The 23,614-nt window shown below is 34.4% G+C and overlaps 1 protein-coding gene across 3 annotated transcripts in view; it reads left to right on the top strand.

The window, feature by feature from the left end:
• The window catches only part of LOC150098027 (uncharacterized), a 253,275-nt gene that overhangs the window by 38,074 nt on the left and 191,587 nt on the right, over window positions 1–23,614 (top strand). For all 3 annotated transcript variants that reach the window (XM_090406362.1, XM_090406363.1, XM_090406361.1), the window contains one exon: window positions 6,163–6,325. In XM_090406362.1, coding sequence (XP_090262488.1) covers window positions 6,164–6,325 — 162 coding nt within the window. In that variant the 5' untranslated portion in view covers window position 6,163. The remainder of the gene's footprint in view (window positions 1–6,162; window positions 6,326–23,614) is intronic.

Here is a 23,614-nt window from a genome sequence, read left to right as displayed (position 1 = left end):
ACAGGTTCCTTGAAGTTTAGAGATTAAAATTCAGTTATTTCCAGCCAAATGCAATATATAGTCACACTGGTATTGGTATTCAAATGTAAAGTGGCACCTGGAACGAAAGAAAAAAAAAACTATTTAACTGCTTGCTCATCAGTCAAGCAGTTAAAAATCAAACATTTACTAATTTTAACTGTTAAAAATGCATGAGAAGGAAAAACAAATTCTGAGAATTTACTGCCAAAAGCTAGCTATGAATGTAGTACTTTGAAACAAAGAATAGTAGTTTTCCACTCTTTGTTACACTTAAGAGTGCACACAAGTGGTAATTTTCTCAAATTTCTGGTCTCCTCTACTGACTTCTTTTATCCTCTTGTTTTTAATGTGAATCTCACCCACAAAAGACCATAAATCTAGTATTGCAGATAGACTAAAGATTGGATACTCTGCAAGCCCATCTGCAATCTCTAAAGACAAATATGAGATTTTTAAGCTACTTTATCACTTTGGGGTTCTACATAAAAAAAAAAAAAAAAGGATCTTGTGGTCTCACATCCGGTGTTGAAATTCATCATCTACTGCATAAAGATATTCACAAAACATAACTAAAATAAATTTTTAAAAAAGGATTCATATCTCCACCCTGCTGGTTGAAGAGCAGATACATTACCCAATCAACTAAGTAGGCTAGTAGATATTGAGCATAAAAGCTCTCCTTATTAATTATGAACTCTCTTAATAACTGGAAATAAATCTGATCCATTTTATATATATATATATATATATATATATATATATATATACATACTTAAATGTATACAAACAAGATTTATTATTAAATATGATACAAAAGTTGTTAAATGCACAAATGTTATTCAGAATCTCCATAGAGTCCTAAGACTCATGAAAGATTTGCCTTAGATGATACAGTATCACATTGCTCTTTAAACTCATTCATAGTTTGTTGTCCTTGCCTTGCCCTCATTCTACTATATTAAAGATTTCCCCATTATCAATCCAGTAAATACCTCTCAAAATCTTAGATGTTTTGAATCATAATCACTCCTTCTCTCTTCTGTCCATCAGATTCTGCGGATTATATTCCTTCAGTCCATTCTCAACAAATTTACTGTGCTCCAGATATCATTTTATTATCTGCCTCTGTAGTTTCTCTAAAGTTACTTCATGTAGCAGTGATAGATCCAAGCAGAATAATCCATCCAGATATACTCTGATCAATATTTTATATAATGAAACCTAACACCTTATCTCTAATGCTACGATCTTGAGGTAGGTCAACATCCTCCTTAGTATAGCAACAATTCTTTGGGTTGTCTTCAAGACCATTGTAATACATTTATCGAACTTTGAATTTCTATTTACCATCAACACTAAGCTTCCTTACTTCTTCCACATTTTCGTTATAGCTCCACCAAGAAAGAATGCAGCTTCCCATCTCTAAATCACAAATATCAAACCTTTTATTTAGCCACATTAAGGAAACAAACAAATCAGTGTGCTGCAAGAATCGCAATACTATCATCATATCTCCATAGAGTTGACTAATCATGGGAGGTCACAATGAGTCAAAAGGACTGATCCCAACCTCCCACTGTCACACACACACCTCATCAAATGCACTTATTTCTACACTCAAAATACTCTCAGGAAATGCATTCCAATCACCCACAACTCTCCATGCAAAAAAAACCTAATCCTCGCTCCCTTGCTCACACCCTCCTTATACTATTCCAGCAATGGATCCCTGTCCCCCCCCCATGTCTCCTCCAGTCTGTGGAAACCTTCCTCCACATTAATCTGATAATAATGACTTTCCAACTTTATACATCTCAATCATATCTTCCCACCTCCTCCTATCAAACTGCAAATTGCATTTCCTTAATCTTTCTTCATACTCAATGCCAGAAATCAAAACCCATCTTAGTCAAGCATTTCTGGACCATTTCTAATATTTCTTCATCCTTAAAAATAATGCGACCAAATTTGGGTACATTAATCCATGATCAAGGCCTTAAACAATGAAACTCTAATTTCCTTACATCCACATACCAGTATCTCTGCATCATTATCTTTTTATGTTCTCCACAATTTTAATGTTCATCCTAAACTTTAGGCCTTACCCACCATCGTCCCTAGATTGCTCATCTCTCCTCTACTTCGTTTAAAATGGCCCACCAAATTCTCTATATCTCATCTTTGCTTTTCAAATTTTAAGACCTTACACACTGCAACACAGAATTGAACACAACTCACTTGCCCATGAACCCAATCTATTCAAGCCCACTTGTAAAGCTACAATATCTGCTCTAGGCATTACAGTTCTTCCCAACTTTATTATTTGCAAGCAGTATTCCTATTCAAATGTTTCCCAATATCATTAACAAATAAGATATGCATAAGTTTTTCTGATCATTTTAACAAAGACAAATAGCATATTCTTTCAGATACACAATTCATTTTTCTCCAGGTTTCATTCTAATGGTATATTGTGATCTCAACACTATAAAAGCTAAAAATATTAGTATATATGATGAATACAGTAATTACTCAATTATAATGGAGACCAATAAATTAGAATTTAGGAGATATAATGAATAAAAAATTTAAATTGACATCCAACAACATTATTCTGAATTTACAAACAGTATCAAAAATATCAAATGGTAATTTCATAATTACCATTTGATATTTGTGGAAGTATAAAGCAAGTGATTATAGGAAGCTCTGTGGTCACTTAGTATCAGTACGTTGGGTAGATGAGCTGAGTGGAAAAGATGTTGATGATGCATGGGAACTCAATGACAAAAGCAATGTATGACTGCATATCAAGGGTTAAGCGAGTAAGTTGAGTAGGAGTGAAATGGATGAACAGTGAAATCAAGCAAGCTGTGCTGGAAAAGAAAATGTTATGGAGGGGGTACAAGACAGTTGGTGGTGATCAGATCTATGAAGAGTATGAAGTGCAGGCTAGAAAGGTGACGAGCATGGCAAAGAAAGAAAAGGTGCAGTATGAGAGGATATTGGCTGGTCAGGCCAAGGTTAACTCAAGGAAATTTTTCCACTACATGGCAAGCAAGAGGAAGAATAATTATGGCAGATTAACATTGATGGATAGTCGTGGCAGCAGACTAACAGCTGCAAAGGATACAGTGAAATTATTGAACAAACACTATCAGTGTATATCACACTGATTTAAATGATCTGGTACAATATATAGAAAAGAGGCAGGTATTAGGAGAATTGGAAGTGAAAGAAACAAGTGTATCAGATGTTGGTTGGGTTAGATGTGAATTAGGCTGTGGGAATAGATGACATATCACTACATATTCTTAAGGAAGTGCACCACAGTTGGCTATGCCCTTGACCTGGTTATTTAATGAAAGTCTTGTGGTGGGTAGGGTTCCTAAGGAGTGGAAAGAAGGCATAATAGTACCACTCCACAAGCATAGTTCTCAGACAGAAGTCTCCAACTATAGGCCAGTCTGTATAACTGCAGTTGTGGTTAAAGTGTTGGTAAGGAATAGAATGCAGAATTGGGTTGATGGACATAGCATTCTTTTATGATGGATTTGTAAAGGGTAGGTCCTGTTTTAGTACTTGCATTTTATGATAAGGTGACAAGTATATTAGATAAGGGGAAATCAAATACAGTGATATTCTTAGACTTTTCAAAAGTGTTTGAAAGATTACCACATAAGTTGGTGTACAAGATGCAGAGGAGAAATAGATAGTATATTGGTTAGATGGATCAGAGATTAGTTCTGAACAATATCAGCAGGTTGTGTATGATGGAGCAGTGTCTCAAAAAAGGAGGGTAACCAGTGGCATGCTCCAGGGTTCTGTTCTTGGACCCTGCTGTTTAACTTGTTTGTAAATGATATATCATGTGGACTGACTTGGGATCTTCAGCTATTTGCTGATGATCCCCAGTGAGACATAATAGAGCACATGCACAATTATATTGTGCATGTGCTCTATTATATTCCCTTGTGCCCATGAAGATGCCATGGTGATCAAGGTGAAATATTGACATTAATCTAATTAGCTAAATAAATTTAGTTATTTAAAGCTTTAGACATCTGTTTTTCCACTAAGCATCAACATGAGAGATAATCAACAATGACCAAGCATATATACCAGATTCTTTGCTCTTGCTCCACACATCTTATCTGCCCTTGTTCACCTGTAGATACAAACCATGGAAAGGGTGATTCCCAGGATATTTGATCTGGTCTGGCATGGAGGCCTACTATCCAAACTACCATCATATAATATGCCTCTACCATTTGCATTTAGGATACCAGTTTCATCATCAAATTCCTGATATATATACACCTCAAGGGGTGTACAGGATATGATAGTACTACATGAAAAATTTATATCATTATTAACTTCCTATTTACAATTTTCCTCCAAATCAGCCTGTTACCTGCCAAGACTCCAACATTATCAGATCATATATTTTTATTTTCTAAGGCACTTTTTACCGTATCACTCCACCTATATCTTGTTCTTCCTCCAGGTCTTTTTCCTGCCAACCTGGCATAGAATACTTGTTTTGCTAATCTTTCCTCTCCCATTTTGCTTAAGTGACCATACCACCTGAAATTCGCTCTGCTAACACATTCCTGGATGTTGACAGTATCAAGTTCTTTCCTAATATCCTCATTTTTAATATGATATTACCATTGATGCCATCTGTTCATGTCCTAATTTTTCCCAGGACTCTCATATCTGCAGTCTCTAGTCTTTGGTCAAGTGTTTTACTTCTAACCCAGCTCTCAAGAGTAGAAGTCAGTTTTCATACCACTACATAAGAAGGGAGATATGAAGGTTTGCAAGAACTATAAAACTATTAGTTTAATATCTCATTCAAACAAGATTTTATTAAAAATATATACACGTTAGTACAAGAATAATGTTTAATTTGCCAAATATTTTGGTCTGAATATTACAGACCATCTTCAGTGGCTACATAGGAATAGTTTTTAAAAAACAAATTGGAATATGAACCATTGATCATTCATACATAGAACGAGCCACATGATGCCATATCGCTAAGTATTAGAAGAGTAAACATTTTTAAAACATAATTGGAATACGATCAATTGTTCGTATTCCACTTTGTTTTTTAAAAAAGCCACTGAAGATGGTCTGTAATATTCAGACCGAAATATTTGGCAAATCGAACATTATTCTTGTGCTACCGTGTATATATTTCTAATCATTATGTCACAAGTATCGTTAAAAAATCAAAGATTTTATTAAAGATCATTCTAAATAGTATTGAAGCCAAAGTTGAGGCAGAGATGCCTGAAGAATAAGTAGGTTTTAGGAAAGGTAGGAGTACCAGAGATTAGATCCTTTATCTCAAACAGATCATAGAAAAGTATAAAGAATTTAGACTCCCTATGGTAATGTGTTTCATAGACTACGCTAAAGCTTTTGACTCTGTTCAACATGTGAAACAGTTAGAAGCTTCCAATAAGCATAGCAATGTCTCAAACTGGGCAATGAATTCATCTCCCTACCATATCAATTATAAGTATCCACATCTATGGTGGAATTCAAATTTGCAACCTGTTGGTTGGAGCAGATATGCTAACTATCTGGCCAGTTGAAGCCAGAAAATGTGCTATTTATATTTAAAAAAAAAAAAAATTGACAGCTATTCAGATTCACTGAAGTGTTTCTTTTTCCTAATTATTTAGTTATCCATCCAGCTTCAGCGCAATATTTCTCAACTTTTTGTTTCATCATACGGTCTACATCTAAACAGAAAAATTCTGTAAATTATCTGTATTAATAGATGCTAATGTGATTCACCTCTACGTATAAAACTAATGTTTAAACATTCATGCCCAACTAAATATATGGTAATATATATTTAAACACTGTAAAAAAAAAAAAAAAAAAAAAAAAAAAGTCAAATTTATATTTTGATTAGTTAGAATATTTTAATTCTATTAAAGGATCAAGACTATGCATAGTTTGAAACTCAAAATAAAGTATAATTGTGTACTTAAAAAAATGGTGTAAGGACTTGAAGTGCGATGTTTATTACATTGCAACCAAAATTGTTTTGTAAACATAACATCTTAATGGTATACTTATATTTTTTATAATAACTAACATCATATTCAAATCATTTTATAGTATGGACTGGGTAGCAAGTGAGTGGAAACAGGATTTACCTGCAATGGCAGTTCAGAAAATAACTCATTTAGAACAGCAGGTAGAACATTTGCAGAAAGAGAGACAAAAGAAACAGCTTCAGATTGAATCCTTAGAGCAAGTTCTAGAAAAACAAAAGAGGAAGGTATGAAGATGCTTTGTTAATCATAACACGATTTTAAAGTTTATAATAATTGAAGTTTTTCATACCACTACATAATAAATATAAAATCAGTATTTTATATTTATTTTGTCACTTGTAGAAATTTAATTAAGAACACTCGAAGTTTATTTTCCACTTGGTTAGACTATAATAAATTTAGTTTAATCATATTATTGTTATTACAGCTATTATAGCCAGTTTTTGTTTCGGAGTGTCCCTTATTTTAAATTCATTGGCAATTTTTACTCAAAAAAATTTATATATTTTAGGACATTATGGGTGACATAGCCCTACACTCATTCCAAAAATGTTCCGATGATGGTCAGTCAACCAAAACGGTTTTCACTCTGTTAACGTTCCCCCTACCCCAGTTCTCCCATAAGTAAACCCCCCCCCAAAAAAAGCGCCCTTAAACACAATAATATATATATATATATATATATATATATATATATATATATTATTAAAATAAACCCGGGTTTCCAGTTTATTCTTCCCACATCAACCCCCCCCCCCCTCACACACACATTTTCCCCCTTGTTATAAACAACCTTCAGCAGGAACATGGATTTTGAAGACATTCTAGTGTCAAAATAAGGTATGTACAAAATTTTCCTCCTCTTTTATTCTGCTATAATTGCCTTCACTACTCACCTATAATGCCTTAAAATATATATATAAATGTTTTTTGAGTAAAAATAGCCAATGGATTTAAAATAAGGGACACTCCTAAACAAAAACAGGCTATAATAGCCGTAATAATAATAATAATAGTGTTTAAGAGGAGTAGCATGGGAATGCTCCCAGAAACAATACCTAATTAGTTTAATCCTTTATCCAAGTGTGTGCAAACAAAGTTTGCACCTGAAGTATCTTCAGCACTGAGGCAACTTGTAGTAAAGGTGGACCAATTCTCATCACTCCTTTCTCAGTATCTCCCCATAATGCAAAACACATCTCCTTGCAGACATGTATAATGCTATGCATTAAGGGAAGGGCCACTATCCAGACTGGTTTTGACCTTTATTGAAGTCTCGTCAGTGGGAGCCAGACCCAGAATTGGTGATACTAAAGCAGAAGCAATAGAGAGGTCATATTTACTTATACTAGTTGCCAAAAGTTGTACCACCTTATTATTAAATTACTCTGGATTTAGAGAAAGATGTTGGAAGTTTATTTTCCACTTGGTTAGGCTATAATAAATTTAGTTTAATCCTTTATCCAAGTGTATGCAAACAAAGTTTGCACCTGAAGTATCTTCAGGAGTATAAGTAAATATGGCCTCTCCATTGCTTCTGCCTATCACCAATTCTGTTGCTGGCTCCCACTGACGAGACCTCAATAAAGGTCGAAACCGGTCTGGGTAGTGGCCCTTCCCTTAATGCATAGCATTATACATGTCTGCAAGGAGATGTGCTTTGCATTATGGGAGATACTGAGACAAGGAGTGATGAGAGGTTGCCTCAGTCCTGAAGATACTTCAAGTGCAAACTTTGTTTGTGTACACTTGGATAAAGGATTAAACTAAATTTATTTTAATTAAGAACTGTGTGGCACTGTAATTTTGGATGCCTGTCTTAAAAACTTGGAAAAAGCCATCAGAAACTTAAAATGGAAAGGCAGCTGGAGTAGATGATACTTGGCCAGAAATGCTTAAATATGCACATATAAAAGTTTTACAGTGGCTGCACTGCATAATTCAGAATGCCTGGTCAGAGGGTCAAATTCTGGATAATAAAAGTAGAGCTCTTATAGCACACATCTACAAAAAGGGATATAAAATTCAATGGAGGAATTACGAATAAATTTCCATACTGAGTATCTGATAAGATTTATGCAAGTGTACTTAAAAAAGTTGATGTTAATTTCTTTCAGGAAGATTTTAGTAGACTTTTGACTTTGAAAAAGGAGTGCTATTGTGGTTTTAATAAGTGCAAGATGCATTTTGGAGTACAGAAATGTATGGCTGTGTACTATATTGATGGTGCTGTACTCCAGGTGGTGGGAAGATTCCAGCTTTGAGAGTGATGGTTAACAGCAGACTGAAGTTAAAGAGGGTATATTGAAAGTGTTGCAAAGACTGTGCATTGTAGTTCTTCTATGATAGCAAGTATGCTAACATGTGAGGATTATGTGCCACTGTCTAAAGCACTGGTCAGACCACACTTGGACTGTTGTACTCAGATTTGGTCACCTGGTTTTCAACTGTTGTACTCGGATTTGGTCACCTGGTTTTCATTATGATGTGGAAACATTGGAGAGGGTCCAGAGACTAGTGACTAAGACAATATCAGGACTCTGGAATGCTGGTTATGGACAGCGGTTGATGAACTGTGTTTGCAGAGTTTGGTGAATAGGAGGAAAGAGGTGATATGATACAGATCTTAAAGTTAGGAAGGAGATTTTATAATCCAGAGAGGGATTATAAAAAAGCATAGAAGGCAAGAGAAGAATCCCAAGACCTTCCCTGGAAGTGAAGGGAAGCTTTCCTAGCTTCCATTCCACAATTTTTCTTAGTTATTATTATTATTATACCCTTCATGAAGTTGACACTCATCTTGGGAAGTTCTTTCAACTGACAATGTACTTCATCATCATCAAATTCCTGCCATGTACCTTCAAGGGGGTGTACAGGATATGATAGTACTACATGAAAAAATTACATCATTACTAACTTCCTATCTACAATTTTCTTCCAAATCAGTCTGTTACTTGTCAAGACTCCAACATTATTAGATCTTATATTTCTATCATCTAAGGCACTTTGTACTGTATCAATCCACCTATATCTTGGTCTTCCTCTGGGTCGTTTTCCTGCCAACCTGGCAGAGACTTGTTTGGCTAATCTTTTTTCTCCCATTCTATTTAAGTGACCATACCACCTGAGATTAGCTCTGCTAATGCATTCCTGGATGCTGACAATGTCAAGTTCTTTCCTAATATCCTCGTTTTTAATATGATATTGCCATTGAGGCCATCTTTCTCAGGACTCTCATATCTGTGGTCTCTAGTCTTTGGTCAAGTGTTTTACTTCTGACCCAGCTCTCAGATCCATAAGTTAAAACTGGTTTGAACACTGTCTTGTATACAGCTAATTTAGTGTTCCGACTAATTTCTCTCTTATTCCATATGAATTTATTCAATTGACTTCCCACCATACCAGCTTTGCTGATTCTGTTGTCTATTTCTATATTTAATTTACTGTCTTCAGTAAAAATCGTGCCTAAGTAGCTGAAATGTTTTACTTGTTCCACAGGTTCTCCATTCACAACACAGTTGACATTTTCAATGATTCTGCCTATTTTCATTGTCTTATCTATATCAAATTCTGGATAATAGAAGTAGAGCTCTTATAGCACACATCTACAAAAAGGGATATAAAATTCAATGGGGGAATTACGAATAAATTTCCATACTGAGTATCTGATAAGATTATTATTATTACAGCTATTATAGCCTGTTTAGGAATGTCCCTTATTTTAAACCCATTGGCAATTTTTACCCAAAAAAAGTATATATTTTAGGGCATTATGGGTGACATAGCCCTACACTCATTCCAAAAATGTTCCGATGATGGTCATTCGACCGAAATGGTTCGCACCCCGTTAACATTCCCCCCTGCCCTAGTTCTTCTGTAAGTAAACCCTTTCCCCCCCCCCCCCCAAAGCGCCCTTAAACACAATAATATATATATATTTTAAAATAAACCCGGGTTTCCAGTTTATTCTTCCCACGTCAAACCCCCCCATTTCAGTATGATAAGTACATTGTCTTATCATATATATATGATAAGACAATGTACTTATCATACTGAATCTTAAAATCCTTACCTCTCCCCTCATTAAGAACATATTCCAGTAATACATTCCATTCACTGACATAGTCTTTCCAGGTGTTTTTCTTGGGATCTCCTTAACAAGGTGGAGAATGAAGAATTAGTCCATTTTCTAATATTATCTTTCCAGATGATCCTATTCTAGAGAACTGAAGCCTCTAGAAAAGCATACGATGGGACCATCCGGCAAGGACTAGTGTGGCACATCACCAAGCATCTGAGTGACCATACAGCATCTATTGATGTCCAATGAATAGATGGATGGAGGTGATTCTAGATTGCTACCAGTGTTTTTTTTTTTTTTTTTTTTTTTTTTTTTTTTTTTTTTTTTATAATCAGAAATCAAACCCTCTAGTCCTGTTTCAGATAAGTTATCTGATCTAACCACGTGGCCTAGCTGCCAGAGCTATTTCCGACATGTTTTAGTGATAATTTCTTGTTTTCTGGCAATGGAGCAGATTTTCCTTCTAACTTTGTTATGTTTTGTATGTGCAGTGTATGGTATCTGCAAAAGTTTTTTGTAGCACTTCATCTTGAAGGACAATAGTCCTTTTTCATCTTCCTTCAGCAATGTCCAACTCTCGCATATCTGTAGTAAGATAGAATTAACAAGGGTATTGATGAAATATAGTCTTGTAATTAGCTGTATTTTATTGTCTTTCCAAAGTGGCTGTAACCTCTGAAGGGCAATAGTTGCGTTAGCAATGTGTGCTTTTTATATCATGTTTAGACTGGCGATCTCTGCGTTGTATGCTTTGCAAGTAGGTAAATCTTTCTACCTTTTCCAATTTTTCATCATTAATTGAAAGTTTCATAGGCTTATTGCCCAAAGACATCGTTTTTGATTTGTGAATGCTGATCGTTAATCCATAATCACTAAGTGCCTTAGAAACTCTGTCTATTAATTCTTGTAACTGATGTTCATTCTCTGCTATTATGTTAATGTCATTGGCAAATTCAAGGTTATTTTTTTTACCACCAACTGTAATTCCAATACCACTGTTCTCTTAAACCTTAGACACATAGATTCATTATATATTCCAAATATAGGTTAAAAAGCATCAGCAAAAGTATACTGCCTTGATGCACACTTCTTTCCATTTTGAAATGCTTGATGTAGGTGCCATTGATTTCTCGGGAGCATTTCTCTGGAACAGTAAAGAGTTTTAATTAGGCATACTATTTTATTATATATTCCATTATGCCTCATGCTGTACTGAATCGAAGGTCAAATATATCTTTTATTTATCGAGCAATGAATAGTATTTATTTGAAATCTGAATCAGCAGTTAAAATTAAAGGAGGAACAGTAAGATAGTTTCATGTTAATTCAGTGTGATACAAGGGTGTATATCCAGTATTTTCATTATATGGATCACATTATGAAGGAAAGTGGCATTAAATCTGATATTAAGTTTGGAGATGTTGATCTCAGCTCTTTACTTTATGCAAATAATGTTATAATTCTAAATAAATCCAGTACAAGTCTGCATGATTATCTTGCTGAATTGATTAACTTCTGTGAAAAATTTGGTAAGAAAATCAGCAATAAAAAGACAAAGACAATGAAAATAGGCTGAAACATTGGAAACATGAATGGAGAACCTATAAAACAAGTAAAACATTTCAGCTATTTAGCTCAATTTTTAGTGAAGGTGGTAAATTAATTATGGAAATAGACAGCAGAATTAGCAAAGCTGGTATGGTAGAAAGTCAAATGAATAAATTTATATGGAATAAGAAAGAAATTAGTAAACTAGATGTCACACAAGACATTGTTCAGACCAATTTTAACTTGTAGGCCTGTGAGCTGAGTTAGAAATAACACTTGATCAAAGACTGCAGATCACAGATATGAGAGTTCTGAGAGAGAACAGATGGCATCAGTGGCAGTATCATATTAAAAATGAGGATTTTAGGAAAGAACTTGACATTATTGGCATCCAGGAATGTGTTAGCAGAGCTCTCAGATGTGTTCTGTAGAATAAAATACACAAAGATTATTGAAGAAAAACTGAAAGAGTTTGAGAACAGGAATCAAACCTTGGAGATTCAGTGGCAAACTCTGAAGAAAACATTGATTGATTCTGCCAGAGAGGCATGTGGTGAGGTTGTCTGCAAGGATAAAAAAATCAGAACTCCCTGGTGGACACAGGAAGTTAAAGATACAGTGAAGGAAAAGAAGAAAGCATATCAAAAGTTCCTGTCAAATAAATCAGCTTGTGCTCTTAGAGAATACAGAGACAAATGCAAGAATATTAAACACTGTGTAAAACTAGCTAAACAAAAGTCATGGGAGGACTTTGGCAAGAACATAGAAAATAAATATCGAGAAGGTGGCAAAATATTCTGGAGGTTGTTGAAGAAGCTTAGGAATGGAGGAAAGAGTGCTGTAAAAGGAGTTAGAGATGATAAAGGTGACATGAAAACGGGAGAAAAAGATATCCTTGAAGTATGGAGTAATTACTTTGAAAAACTGCTAAATGAAACAAGTAGTGATGACAGCACAGTGGTAAAAAACACTGACCAGGCATGCAGTCAGGAATACATATCCATACTTGAAGTAGAAAAAGCCATCAAAGGCTTGGAATGTGGAAAGGCAGCAGGAGTAGATGATATTCGACCAGAAATGCTGAAGTATGGTGGTATAAAAGTCTTACAGTGGCTGCACTGCATAGTTCAGAAAGTCTGGACAGAGGGACAAATTCCTGATGATTGGCGTAGAGCTCTCATAATACCCATATATAAAAAGGGAAATAAAACTGAATGTGAGAATTACAGAGGTATTTCCCTACTGAGTGATCCTGGCAAGATCTATGCAAGTATACTTGAGAAACGGTTGGGAAGAATTGTGGAAGAAAAGCTTGGTGAAGAACAAGCTGTATTCAGGCCAAATAGAAGCTGTCAGGATCAGATCTTCACTTTACGACAACTAGTCGAGAAAGCATGGGAATATAACAGATCTGTATTTAAGTTTTGTCGATTTGGAAAAGGCATATGACAAGGTGCCAAGAGAGAAGCTATTCAATACGCTACAGTTATATGGTGTCAATGGGGCATTATATCAAGCAATACTTAGTCTTTATTTGAGTTGTAAGCCAGCAGTTAGAATTGAAGGAAGTACAGGAAGATGGTTTAATGTTAAATCTGGTGTGAGACAAGGATGTACATTATCCCCTCTGTTATTCATTATCTATATGGATCACATTATGAAGGAAAGTGGTATTAAACATGATATCAATATTGGAGATGTTAATGTTAGCTCTTTGCTTTATGCGGATGATGTTATACTTCTAAATAAATCCACTACAAGTCTGCAAGATTTTCTGACTAAATTGAATAGCTGTTGTAATAGATATGATAGATATGGTATGAAGGTCAGCAATAAAAAGACAAAGACGAAAATAGGCAGAATCATTGAAAATGTCAACTATGTAGTGAATGGAGAACCTGTGGAACAAGTGAAACATTTCAGCTACTTAGGCACGATTTTTACTGAAGATGGAAAATTAAATATAGAAATAGACAACTGAATCAGCAAAGCTGGTATGGTTAGAAGTCAATTGAATAAATTCATATGGAATAAGAGAGAAATTAGTCGAAACACTAAATTAGCTGTATACAAGACAGTGTTCAAACCAGTTTTAACTTAAGGATCTAAGAGCTGGGTCAGAGGTAAAACACTTGACCAAAGACTAGAGACCACAGATATGAGAGTCCTGAGAAAGATTAGAGGCATGAACAGATGGTATCAATGGCAATATCATATTAAAAACGAGGATATTAGGAAAGAACTTGACTTTGTCAACATCCAGGAATGCGTTAGTAGAGCTAATCTCAGGTGGTATATGGTCAATAAAGATTAGCAAAACAAGTGTTCTCTGAAAGGTTGGCAGCAAAACGACCCAGAGGAAGACCAAGATATAGGTGGATTGATACGGTACAAAGTGCCTTAGATGATAGAAATATAAGATCTGATAATGTTGGAGTCTTGACAAGTAACAGACTGATTTGGAGGAAAATTGTAGATAGGAAGTTAGTAATGATGTAATTTTTTTCATGTAGTACTATCATATCCTGTACACCCCTCGAGGGTACATGGCAGGAATTTGATGATGATGATGATGTCAGGTGGTATAGTCACTTAAATGGGAAAGGAAAAGTTAGCAAAACAAGTGTTCTCTGCCAGGATTGTAGGAAAAAGATCCATAGCAAGATCAAGATCTAGTGGATTGATACTGTAAAAAGCACCTTTAGAAGAGAGAAATATAAGATCCAAGTCTTTACAGATAATAGATTAATTTGGAGGGAAAATGTTGATAGGAAGTTAGTAATAATGTAAATTTTTCATGTAGTACTATTATTATATCCAGTACATGTCAGAAATTTCATGACCTGCTTTAGTGCTAATTTTGATGAATTATTGACTCTTGCTGCAGCAAATACCATTATAACAAATTCATTGAATATAAGCTCATGAAAAAGATGCTAATCAAAGCTCCGTTGGCACAAAGCTGTTCAGTGGGAAGTCACTATAGCAAACGATCATATCCCTGTATTTCTGTGTCTATGGTATTGCTTGATTGTACTGTGCAGTAAAGTATATCAGACAATCAATTCTATTCTTGTTTTAATCTTTCACACAAGCATAAGCAAATATTTTGTAACCAAGCAGAAAAACTTTGTACTATTGTATTATGCAATAAGAAAAAAAGAAATGTCAGTGAGAATATTTTTAGTTTTATGTCAAACTAAGATATACTTTGTTATATAGTATTTCAGTGAGAATTCAGTCTAATGAAAGCTTTAGTGGCAAACATAGAAAAAATGCTCTAGACCAGTGACAAATTCGCTATAAGCATGGAAAAGAACCTGGATAACCATAGGAAGTTGCATAAAGTTAATAAATGAATGTTTATTTTCATAAATCTAATGTAATAAATAATTTTACTGTTCTTTGATAACGGTGACATATTTATTAATAATCATGAAATTGATTAATTACAGATAATAGATTAATTTGGAGGGAAAATGTTGATAGGAAGTTAGTAATAATGTAAATTTTTCATGTAGTACTATTATTATATCCAGCACATGTCAAAAACTACACTAACGTTGCTATTGCTAATCCACATCAGATCCAACTAACCATCCTGCCTTATTTGAGAGCTGCATTTGTTCTTGCCTTCTTACCAGTTATATAGCATGTTTCTGTATCTTGAATGTTGCAGTAGTTCTTCAAGGTTATTTTACCATGAGACTTATGGTTATTTATATTATGACAGTTTTACAACATGACAGTGTTTTACAACATCATGTGAATATAACAAAGATCTGTATTTATGTTTTGTAGATCTGGAAAACACATATGATAAGGTGCAAAGAGAGAAGCTATTCAATACGCTAGTTTTTTGGTGTTAATGGGTCATTATATCAAGCAACGCTTTATCTTTATTTAAGTGGTAACTCAGCAGTTAGAATTGAAAGAAGTACAGGAAGACGGTTTAATGTTAAATCTGGTGTCAGACAAGGATGTACATTATCCTCTCTGTTATTCATTATTTATATGGATCACATTATGAAGGAAAGTGGTATTAAACCTGATATCAAAATTGGAGATGTTAATGTCAGTGCTATGCTGTATGCAGATGATGTTATACTTCTAAATAAATCTGCTACAAGTCTGCAAGATTCCCTGATTAAACTGAATGACTGTTGTAATAGATATGGTATGAAGGTCAGCAATAACAAGGCAAAGATAATGAAAGTAGGCAGAAGCATTGAAAATGTCATCCTTTCTTTTAGGGTTACACGGTGATCAGCATTCATTTTAAATATTTTTTAAACACAGACAACACAGCAAACCACATCCAACAAACGAAGAAAGAAAACCTAATTTCCAAATTTCAAAGACTAAAAGAACGACAAAACCAGCCGCCATATTCAAAGTTTGCCACAGTGAACAACAACAACCAACCAGAAGCAAGTAACAACAGGAGCCACCAATCACCCACAGGTATCAATAACATAATTAACCTATCTAACCACGCTCTAAACAAAGAAGAAATCTCTATACTTAACAAAGGTTTAAATTTTGCTATAGCACCAAAAACGATAGACAAACTTGAAGTTATTTGTAATATGGAAAGAGGCCTAAGATTCATGCCTAATAACATAGCAGACAAAATATGCATAGAAACTGCGAACATTTTAAACCATAACAAAACAATAACAAGTAACATAACTAAACGCGAATTAACAGCGATAAAATCACTTAAAACAAATCCGAACATAGTAATAAGCCGATAAAGGAAATAGTAAAGGAACATAGTAATGAGCCGATAAAGGAAATGCCACTGTCATTTTAAACCGTACCACTTATATAGAAAAAATGAATCTGCTGGTCTCTGACAATAACACATACAAGTTAACTACAACCCAACTAACAGAACAAAAAACAAAACAGAGAAACTACTTAAATCATTTACCACATGGCCCGAAGATACAGTCAAAAAACTTCCCTCATTACGCGTGCTCCCCTTGAATTTATGGGCTACCAAAAATTCACAAAGAAAACACCCCGCTAAGACCTATCGTTGAAGGAATTGATAGCCCGACGTATCATTTAGCTAAAATATTAGTAGCAACACTCAAGGAGTTGGTAGGACATTCCCCTTTCTATGCACACAACACTTCATAAACATCATCAAAGACATTACATTAGAAAAAGATGATTTATTAGTCAGTTTTGACATCTCTGCCCTCTTTACAAATGTCCCAATCAATGACACAATCCTTCTCCTACAGAACAAATTCCCTCCAGATATCACGGCGCTTTTTGCGCATGTATTATGGTCGGTTTATTTTGTATGGCAAAACGCCTTCTACTTACAAAAAGAAGGCACAGCCATGGGCTCGCCATTATCCTCCCCCTATTGCTAACTTTTACATGGAACATTTTGAGCAACTTGCCCTAGATCCCTTCCCTCTAAAACCCAAAGTCTGGTTTAGATACGTTGACGATGTTTTCGTGATCTGGTCCCATGGCTGCCAGACATTAGACACATTCCTTAGCCACCTAAACAAACAACACAAACGCATACAGTTCAAAATTGAAATTGAAAAACACAACACACTTCAATTTCTAGATACACTTGTACACGTCTTCCCTCGGGTAATCCTTCCTTCACTGTTTACCGAAAACCGACACATATGGGACAATATATATACATAAACTCCTACCACCACCAAACACAAAAACTAGGTGTCATCAACACGCTAAAAAACAGAGCTCAGAAGATTTGTTCCAGTGAACAGGCACTGAAAGACGAATTTAAAATTATCAGTAATAACTTACAAAAAAACGGATATAGCCAAAACACTATAAACAAAACTCTCTACAAAACCACAATAAAAAACAATGACAAACCAGACTACAGTAAAACTATAACCATTCCCTACATTAAAGGAATATCAGACAAAATAAACAGAGTACTACAAAAGTACAACTTCAAAGCCACCTTTAAACCTCCTGCAAAATTAAAAAGCTTACTCAACTCATCCAAAGACCCACTCCCTCCACTAGCTCACCCTGGAGTATACCGGACTTATTGTGCTTGCAACATACCATATATAGAAGAAACAGGACGCACTATTCCTATTAGACAAAAAGAACATAAATGACACATTAAATATAATAATTATGGTGAAGCTGGCCTTTCTGATCATGCCCTTGAATACCTTGCACAGAATTAACTGGAAAACCACTAGCTGTCTACATCGCACTAGAACATGGTATGAACGGAAATTCAAGGAAGACTCTGAGATTATCAGCAACCACCCCAATCTGAACAACAATGATGGTTTAAAAATCCCAAACATATGGAAGGTATATATTCGACCTTCCTCACCAAGAACAACTATAAACAGGACTGTAGAAAATCCTGTATTATAAACCAAAAATAAGAATTGTAATACTAAAAATAGGACACCAATTGTTTCTGAAAGAAAACCATCTAAAAGAATGTTTATTCCTGTCATTGTAAAAATAGAATTTAGCTTGATGTAAAAATTTATTTTATTATATTTTATTTATTTTTATTTTTTTTCCCCACCAGAGGTCATGCCAGTAGAATAACATGTGATCAAATCGTTGTTTCTCTAGCTTACAGTTAATGATATAACTCAGCTTCCTGTATATTTATGTACACTCCAAATGATGATCTTGATATGAAGATCGAAACGTCGGGATAATAAAAATAGTTTTTTTAACACGTTTTTATAGTTTTTATGGTAGGAAGTCAACTGAATAAATTCATATGGAATAAGAGAGAAATTAGCTGTATACAAGACAGTGTTCAAACCAGTTTTAACTTATGGATCTGCGAGCTGGGTCAGAAGTAAAAACACTTGACAAAGACTAGAGACTGCAGATATGAGAGTCCTGAGAAAGATTAGGGGCACTAACAGATTGCATCAGTGGCAATATCATATTAAAAATGAGGATATTAGGAAAGAACTTGACATTGTCAGCATCCAGAAATGCATTAGCAGAGTTAATCTCAGGTGATACGGTCACTTAATCAGAATGGGAATCAGGAAAGATTAGCAAAACGTGTTCTCTGCAAAGTTGGCAGGAAAACGACTCGGAGGAAGACCGAGATATAAGTGGATTGATACAGTAAAAACGTCTTAGAAGATAGAAATTTAAAATGCAATAATGTTAGTGTCTTGACAAGTAACAGACTGATTTGGAGGAAAATTGTAGATAGCAAGTTAGTTATGATGTAAATTTTTTATGTAGTATTTTCATATCCTGTACACCCCTTGATACACGGCAGGAATTTGATGATGATGAAGGCAGATCTAGTTAAAATTGATATGTTAATTCAGCAGTGAAGTGCACTTGTGATAAGGTAGTGTTTATTATTACTTTTGATGTTGCATTTTTTCATTATTTCAGGAATGTTTTTATTCTTGTTCTTGTGCGTAATGGTTCACCTATCACATGCAAATCCACACAAATGATTATTGTAATTATAGTAGTCACTGACTCACTATAATATTTGGCTTAAAGATCACTACAAATGAAAGCAACCAAGGGTAGCAAAGAAATATCCAGAACTAGAGCGAGAGATCATCAAAAAATGGGATTCTGGGTTTAGCAAACTCTGACATGGAATGCTAGATCTGACTCGTGTACCTTCCTTTCTATGGGAAAAATCATCTAGAATGTAATTTGGACCATAGTTGTTGAGGTTGTCAGTTGAGATTCTAAAAGAAATAAAGGATTAGGTTTGATCTATGTAAGTGGTGTGCAGATTATTTGGGTTTTATGCATCATCATCAAATTCCTGCCATGCACCCTCAAGGGTATACAGGATATGATAGTACTACATGAAAAAAATTACATCATTACTAACTTCCTATCTACAATTTTCCTCCAAATCAGTCTGTTACTTGTCAAGACTCCAACATTATCAGATCTTATATTTCTATCATCTAAGGCACTTTGTACCTTATCAATTCACCTATATCTTGGTCTTCCTCTGGGTTGTTTTGCTGCCATCCTGGCAGAGAACACTTGTTTTGCTAATCTTTCCTCACCCATTCTCTTCAAGTGACCATACCACCTGAGATTAGCTCTGCTAATGCATTCCAGGATGCTGATGTTGGATCCTAATTCTTCTCAATCTATACTTTGGATCCGACATTTAGTTATTACGATGTTCTTAATCTAAAAAATAGTTGCTAGTTGATTTCTAATACAAATATAGAGAAAATTTATATTTATAGACTGCACCACTCTATATCTGGATTAGTTCAAGAATTGAAGATAAATCAAACCTCAACTATTTTTCCTTAATATATATACTGGCCGAGTATATTTAACTAACTTAATTCACCCACTTTGGATCGAATATTTTATGAATGGTGCAGTAAAAGAGATTCAGGCAAAATACAACTTTTGATTAACAAAAACAAACATTTAATTTTATAATCACAAATTTTAACCTAAATTCAAATCAGTAATTAAGATATCACAAACATTTTAACTCCTCAGATAAATTCAGTCATACAACTCATACAATGGTAAATCTGTTATCTCTAGTACAGTCTTCTCACAGTTCCTTTTGAACTATTTAATAAAGTTCCTTAATAATCATTCACATCAATATCTCATAGTTCTCTAAGTTTCAAATACAATAAAAATTGTAGTAATACCTCTTCACAAACAAACACTTTTAAATTTACACTTTAGCTAACTTCCGCAATAGTTACTGTTAATATAAGGAAATTCTAGGATGAAACTTGCACACTTCTCTGCAAAGGAATATTAATGGTTGGAATAATCTTACCGATAATCTTCTTTCTTCATAAACTTACACACAAACATTTTTTATAACTGTAAACGCTTTGAACAGTATAAGGCACTCATTAAACAAATCTTCTAAGCAATAATTGAATTAATCATCGGTAACTATACAAATAAACAAATGTTCTTGCATGAAACACTACTGATCACTTATGAATTAAGGCAATACACAATAATTCCTTAACTTGAGGTTTTATATGCACAGCTGTTCATTCTTCCTGCATTCATTTAATTCTTTAGGCAATATATTTCTAAGCACAGCTAACGGTAAATTTCAACTTTACAGCCTCTACTATTTGCTAATAACTCTGTGCTTTGCTTCAAGGTTCTGTATGTCCTTGAAGGGTCGGCCCTGAAATTGAATCTCAACTCAAATATCGCTAGTCTATTTAGTAGTCACTCAGCTGTCTTCCGTAGCTATAATTGTTATTCTACAATTTATTAGCTAACCGCCTCTCGACTAGTAGACTTTATTAGCTGCTTGAGTGACTTGCCGGCTCGCTATTATCGCACTGTGATTCCCGAATGCCGAATGCTCCGATTCCAACCTAATGGCAATCCTCTCCTTTCTCTCTCTCTTAATAATCTAATCTCTCTATATTTTCAGCGTTCTTCCCTTTTTATATCCATTCTTCCCACCTAAATTATTCTCGTGATTTCTTTCTAAAACTCTTTTCAATAAACCTTCTCCTCATGTGGTGTTCCAAAACGTGCTCGCTCACTTAAATACATCTCCATGACAACAAAACAAAATATAATAAACTTGAGGTATTGCATAACGCTAAACTTCTACAAATAGGAATGAATAAAGAATATTTACATTTCAATTAATGCGCAGTTAAATTATCAAATACAAGTTATTATAATATTAACATAGTAATAATTAAAATAGCTTAATAATATTTAATACAGTCGTTTCATTATTAATACATATATCTTTGATTAAATAATTAGATATTAGACAAAATTAAAGTAGTTATATGAATATTAAATTGTAAAATAAGTTATTTACATTAAATAATATTTACAAGTCTATCCTTTGTGATGGATGATCATGTTGGATTCTGAATCAAATAATAATTACTCTAATCTCTACATAATCAGAATCCAACACTGACAATATCAAGTTCTTTCCTAATATCCTCGTTTTTAATATGATATTAACATTGATGAAATCTGTTCATGCCTATAATCTTTCTCAGGACTCTCATATCTGTGGTCTCTAGTCTTTGGTCAAGTGTTTTACTTCTGACCCAGCTTTCAGATCCATTATGTAAAACTGGTTTGAACACTGTTTTGTATACAGCTAATTTAGTGTTCTGACTAATTTCTCTTTTATTCCATATGAATTTATTCATTTGACTTCCTACCATACCAACTTTGCTGATTCTGTTGTCTATTTCTATATTTAATTTACCATCTTCAGTAAAAATCGTGCCTAAGTAGCTGAAATGTTTTACTTGTTTTATAAGTTCTCCATTCACAACGCAGTTGACATTTTCAATGTTTCTACCTATTTTCATTATCTTTGGCTAATTCTGGCTGACCGTCATACCATATCTATTACAACAGTTATTCAATTTAGTCATGGAATCTTGCAGACTAGCAGATTTATTTAGAATCTGCATAAAGCAAAAAGCTGAGATTAACACCTCCAATTTTACCAGTTTCTTGTTTGATTATTGTTGTAGATGGATGTATTCTCTCTTCAGCTTTTCTTGTTCCACAGGTTCTCCATTCACAACACAATTGACATTTTCAATGATTCTGCCTATTTTCATTGTCTTTGTCTTTTTTATTGCTGACCTTCATACCATATCTATTACAACAATTATTCAATTTAGTCAGAGAATCTTGCAGACTTGTAGTGGATTTATTTAGAAGTATAACATCATTCTCACAAAGCAAAGAGCTGACATTAACATCTCCAATTTTGATATCATGTTTAATATCACTTTCCTTCATAATGTGATCCATATAGATAATGAATAACAGAGAGCATAATGTACATCCCTATCTCACACCAGATTTAACATTAAATCGTCTTCCTGTACTTCCGTCAATTCTAACTGCTGACTTACAAGTTAAATAAAGAGTAAGTATTGCTTGATATAATTCCCCATTGACACCATATAACTGCAGCGTATTGAATAGCTTCTCTCTTGGCACCTTGTCATATGCCTTTTCCAAATCGACAAAACTTAAATACAGATCTTTGTTATATTCCCCTGCTTTCTCGACTATTTGTCATAAAGTGAAGATCTGATCCTGACAGCCTCTATTTGGCCTGAATACAGCTTGTTATTCATCCTTTTCTTCCACAATTCTTCTCAATCGTTTCTCAAGTATACTTGCATAGATCTTGCCAGGATCACTCAGTAGGGAAATACCTCTGTAATTCTCACATTAAGTTTTATTTCCCTTTTTATATGTGGGTACTATGAGAGCTCTACTCCAATCATCGGGAAATCGTCCCTCTGTCCAACGTTTCTGAACTATGCAGTGCAGCCACTGTAATACTTTTATACCACCATACTTCAGCATTTCTGATCGAATATCATCTATTCCTGCTGCCTTTCCACATTTTAAGCCTTTGATTGCTTTTTTTCTACTTCAAGTATGCGATATGTATTCCTGACTGCATGCCTGGTCAGTGTTTTTTACCACTGTGCTGTCATCACTGCTTGTTTCATTTAGCAGTTTTTCAAAGTAATTACTCCATACTTCAAGGATATCTTTTTCTTCAGTTTTCATGTCACCTTTATCATCTCTAACTCCTTTTACAGCACTTTTTCCTCCATTCCTAAGCTTCTTCAAAAACCTCCAGAATATTTTGCTTCCTTGTTGATATTTATTTTCTATTTTCTGCCAGAGATCTCCGCTGACTTTTGTTTAGCTAGTTTTGCACACTGTTTAGCTTTCTTATATTTGTCTCTGTATTCTCTAAGAGCACAAGCTGACTTATTTGCCAGGAACTTTTGATATGCTTTCTTCTTTTCCTTCACTGCCTCTTTAACTTCCTGTGTCCACCATTGGTTCTGATTTTTCTATCCTTGCAGAT

This window comes from Typopeltis vanoorti, chromosome 16 (genome assembly GCF_054136105.1).
Source record: "Typopeltis vanoorti isolate ZY-2024b chromosome 16, IOZ_Tvanoo_1.0, whole genome shotgun sequence".
Taxonomy (NCBI): Eukaryota; Metazoa; Arthropoda; class Arachnida; order Uropygi; family Thelyphonidae; genus Typopeltis; species Typopeltis vanoorti.
The sequence above is the reverse complement of the archived record's forward strand: the minus strand, read 5'-3'. Positions and strand labels throughout refer to the sequence as shown.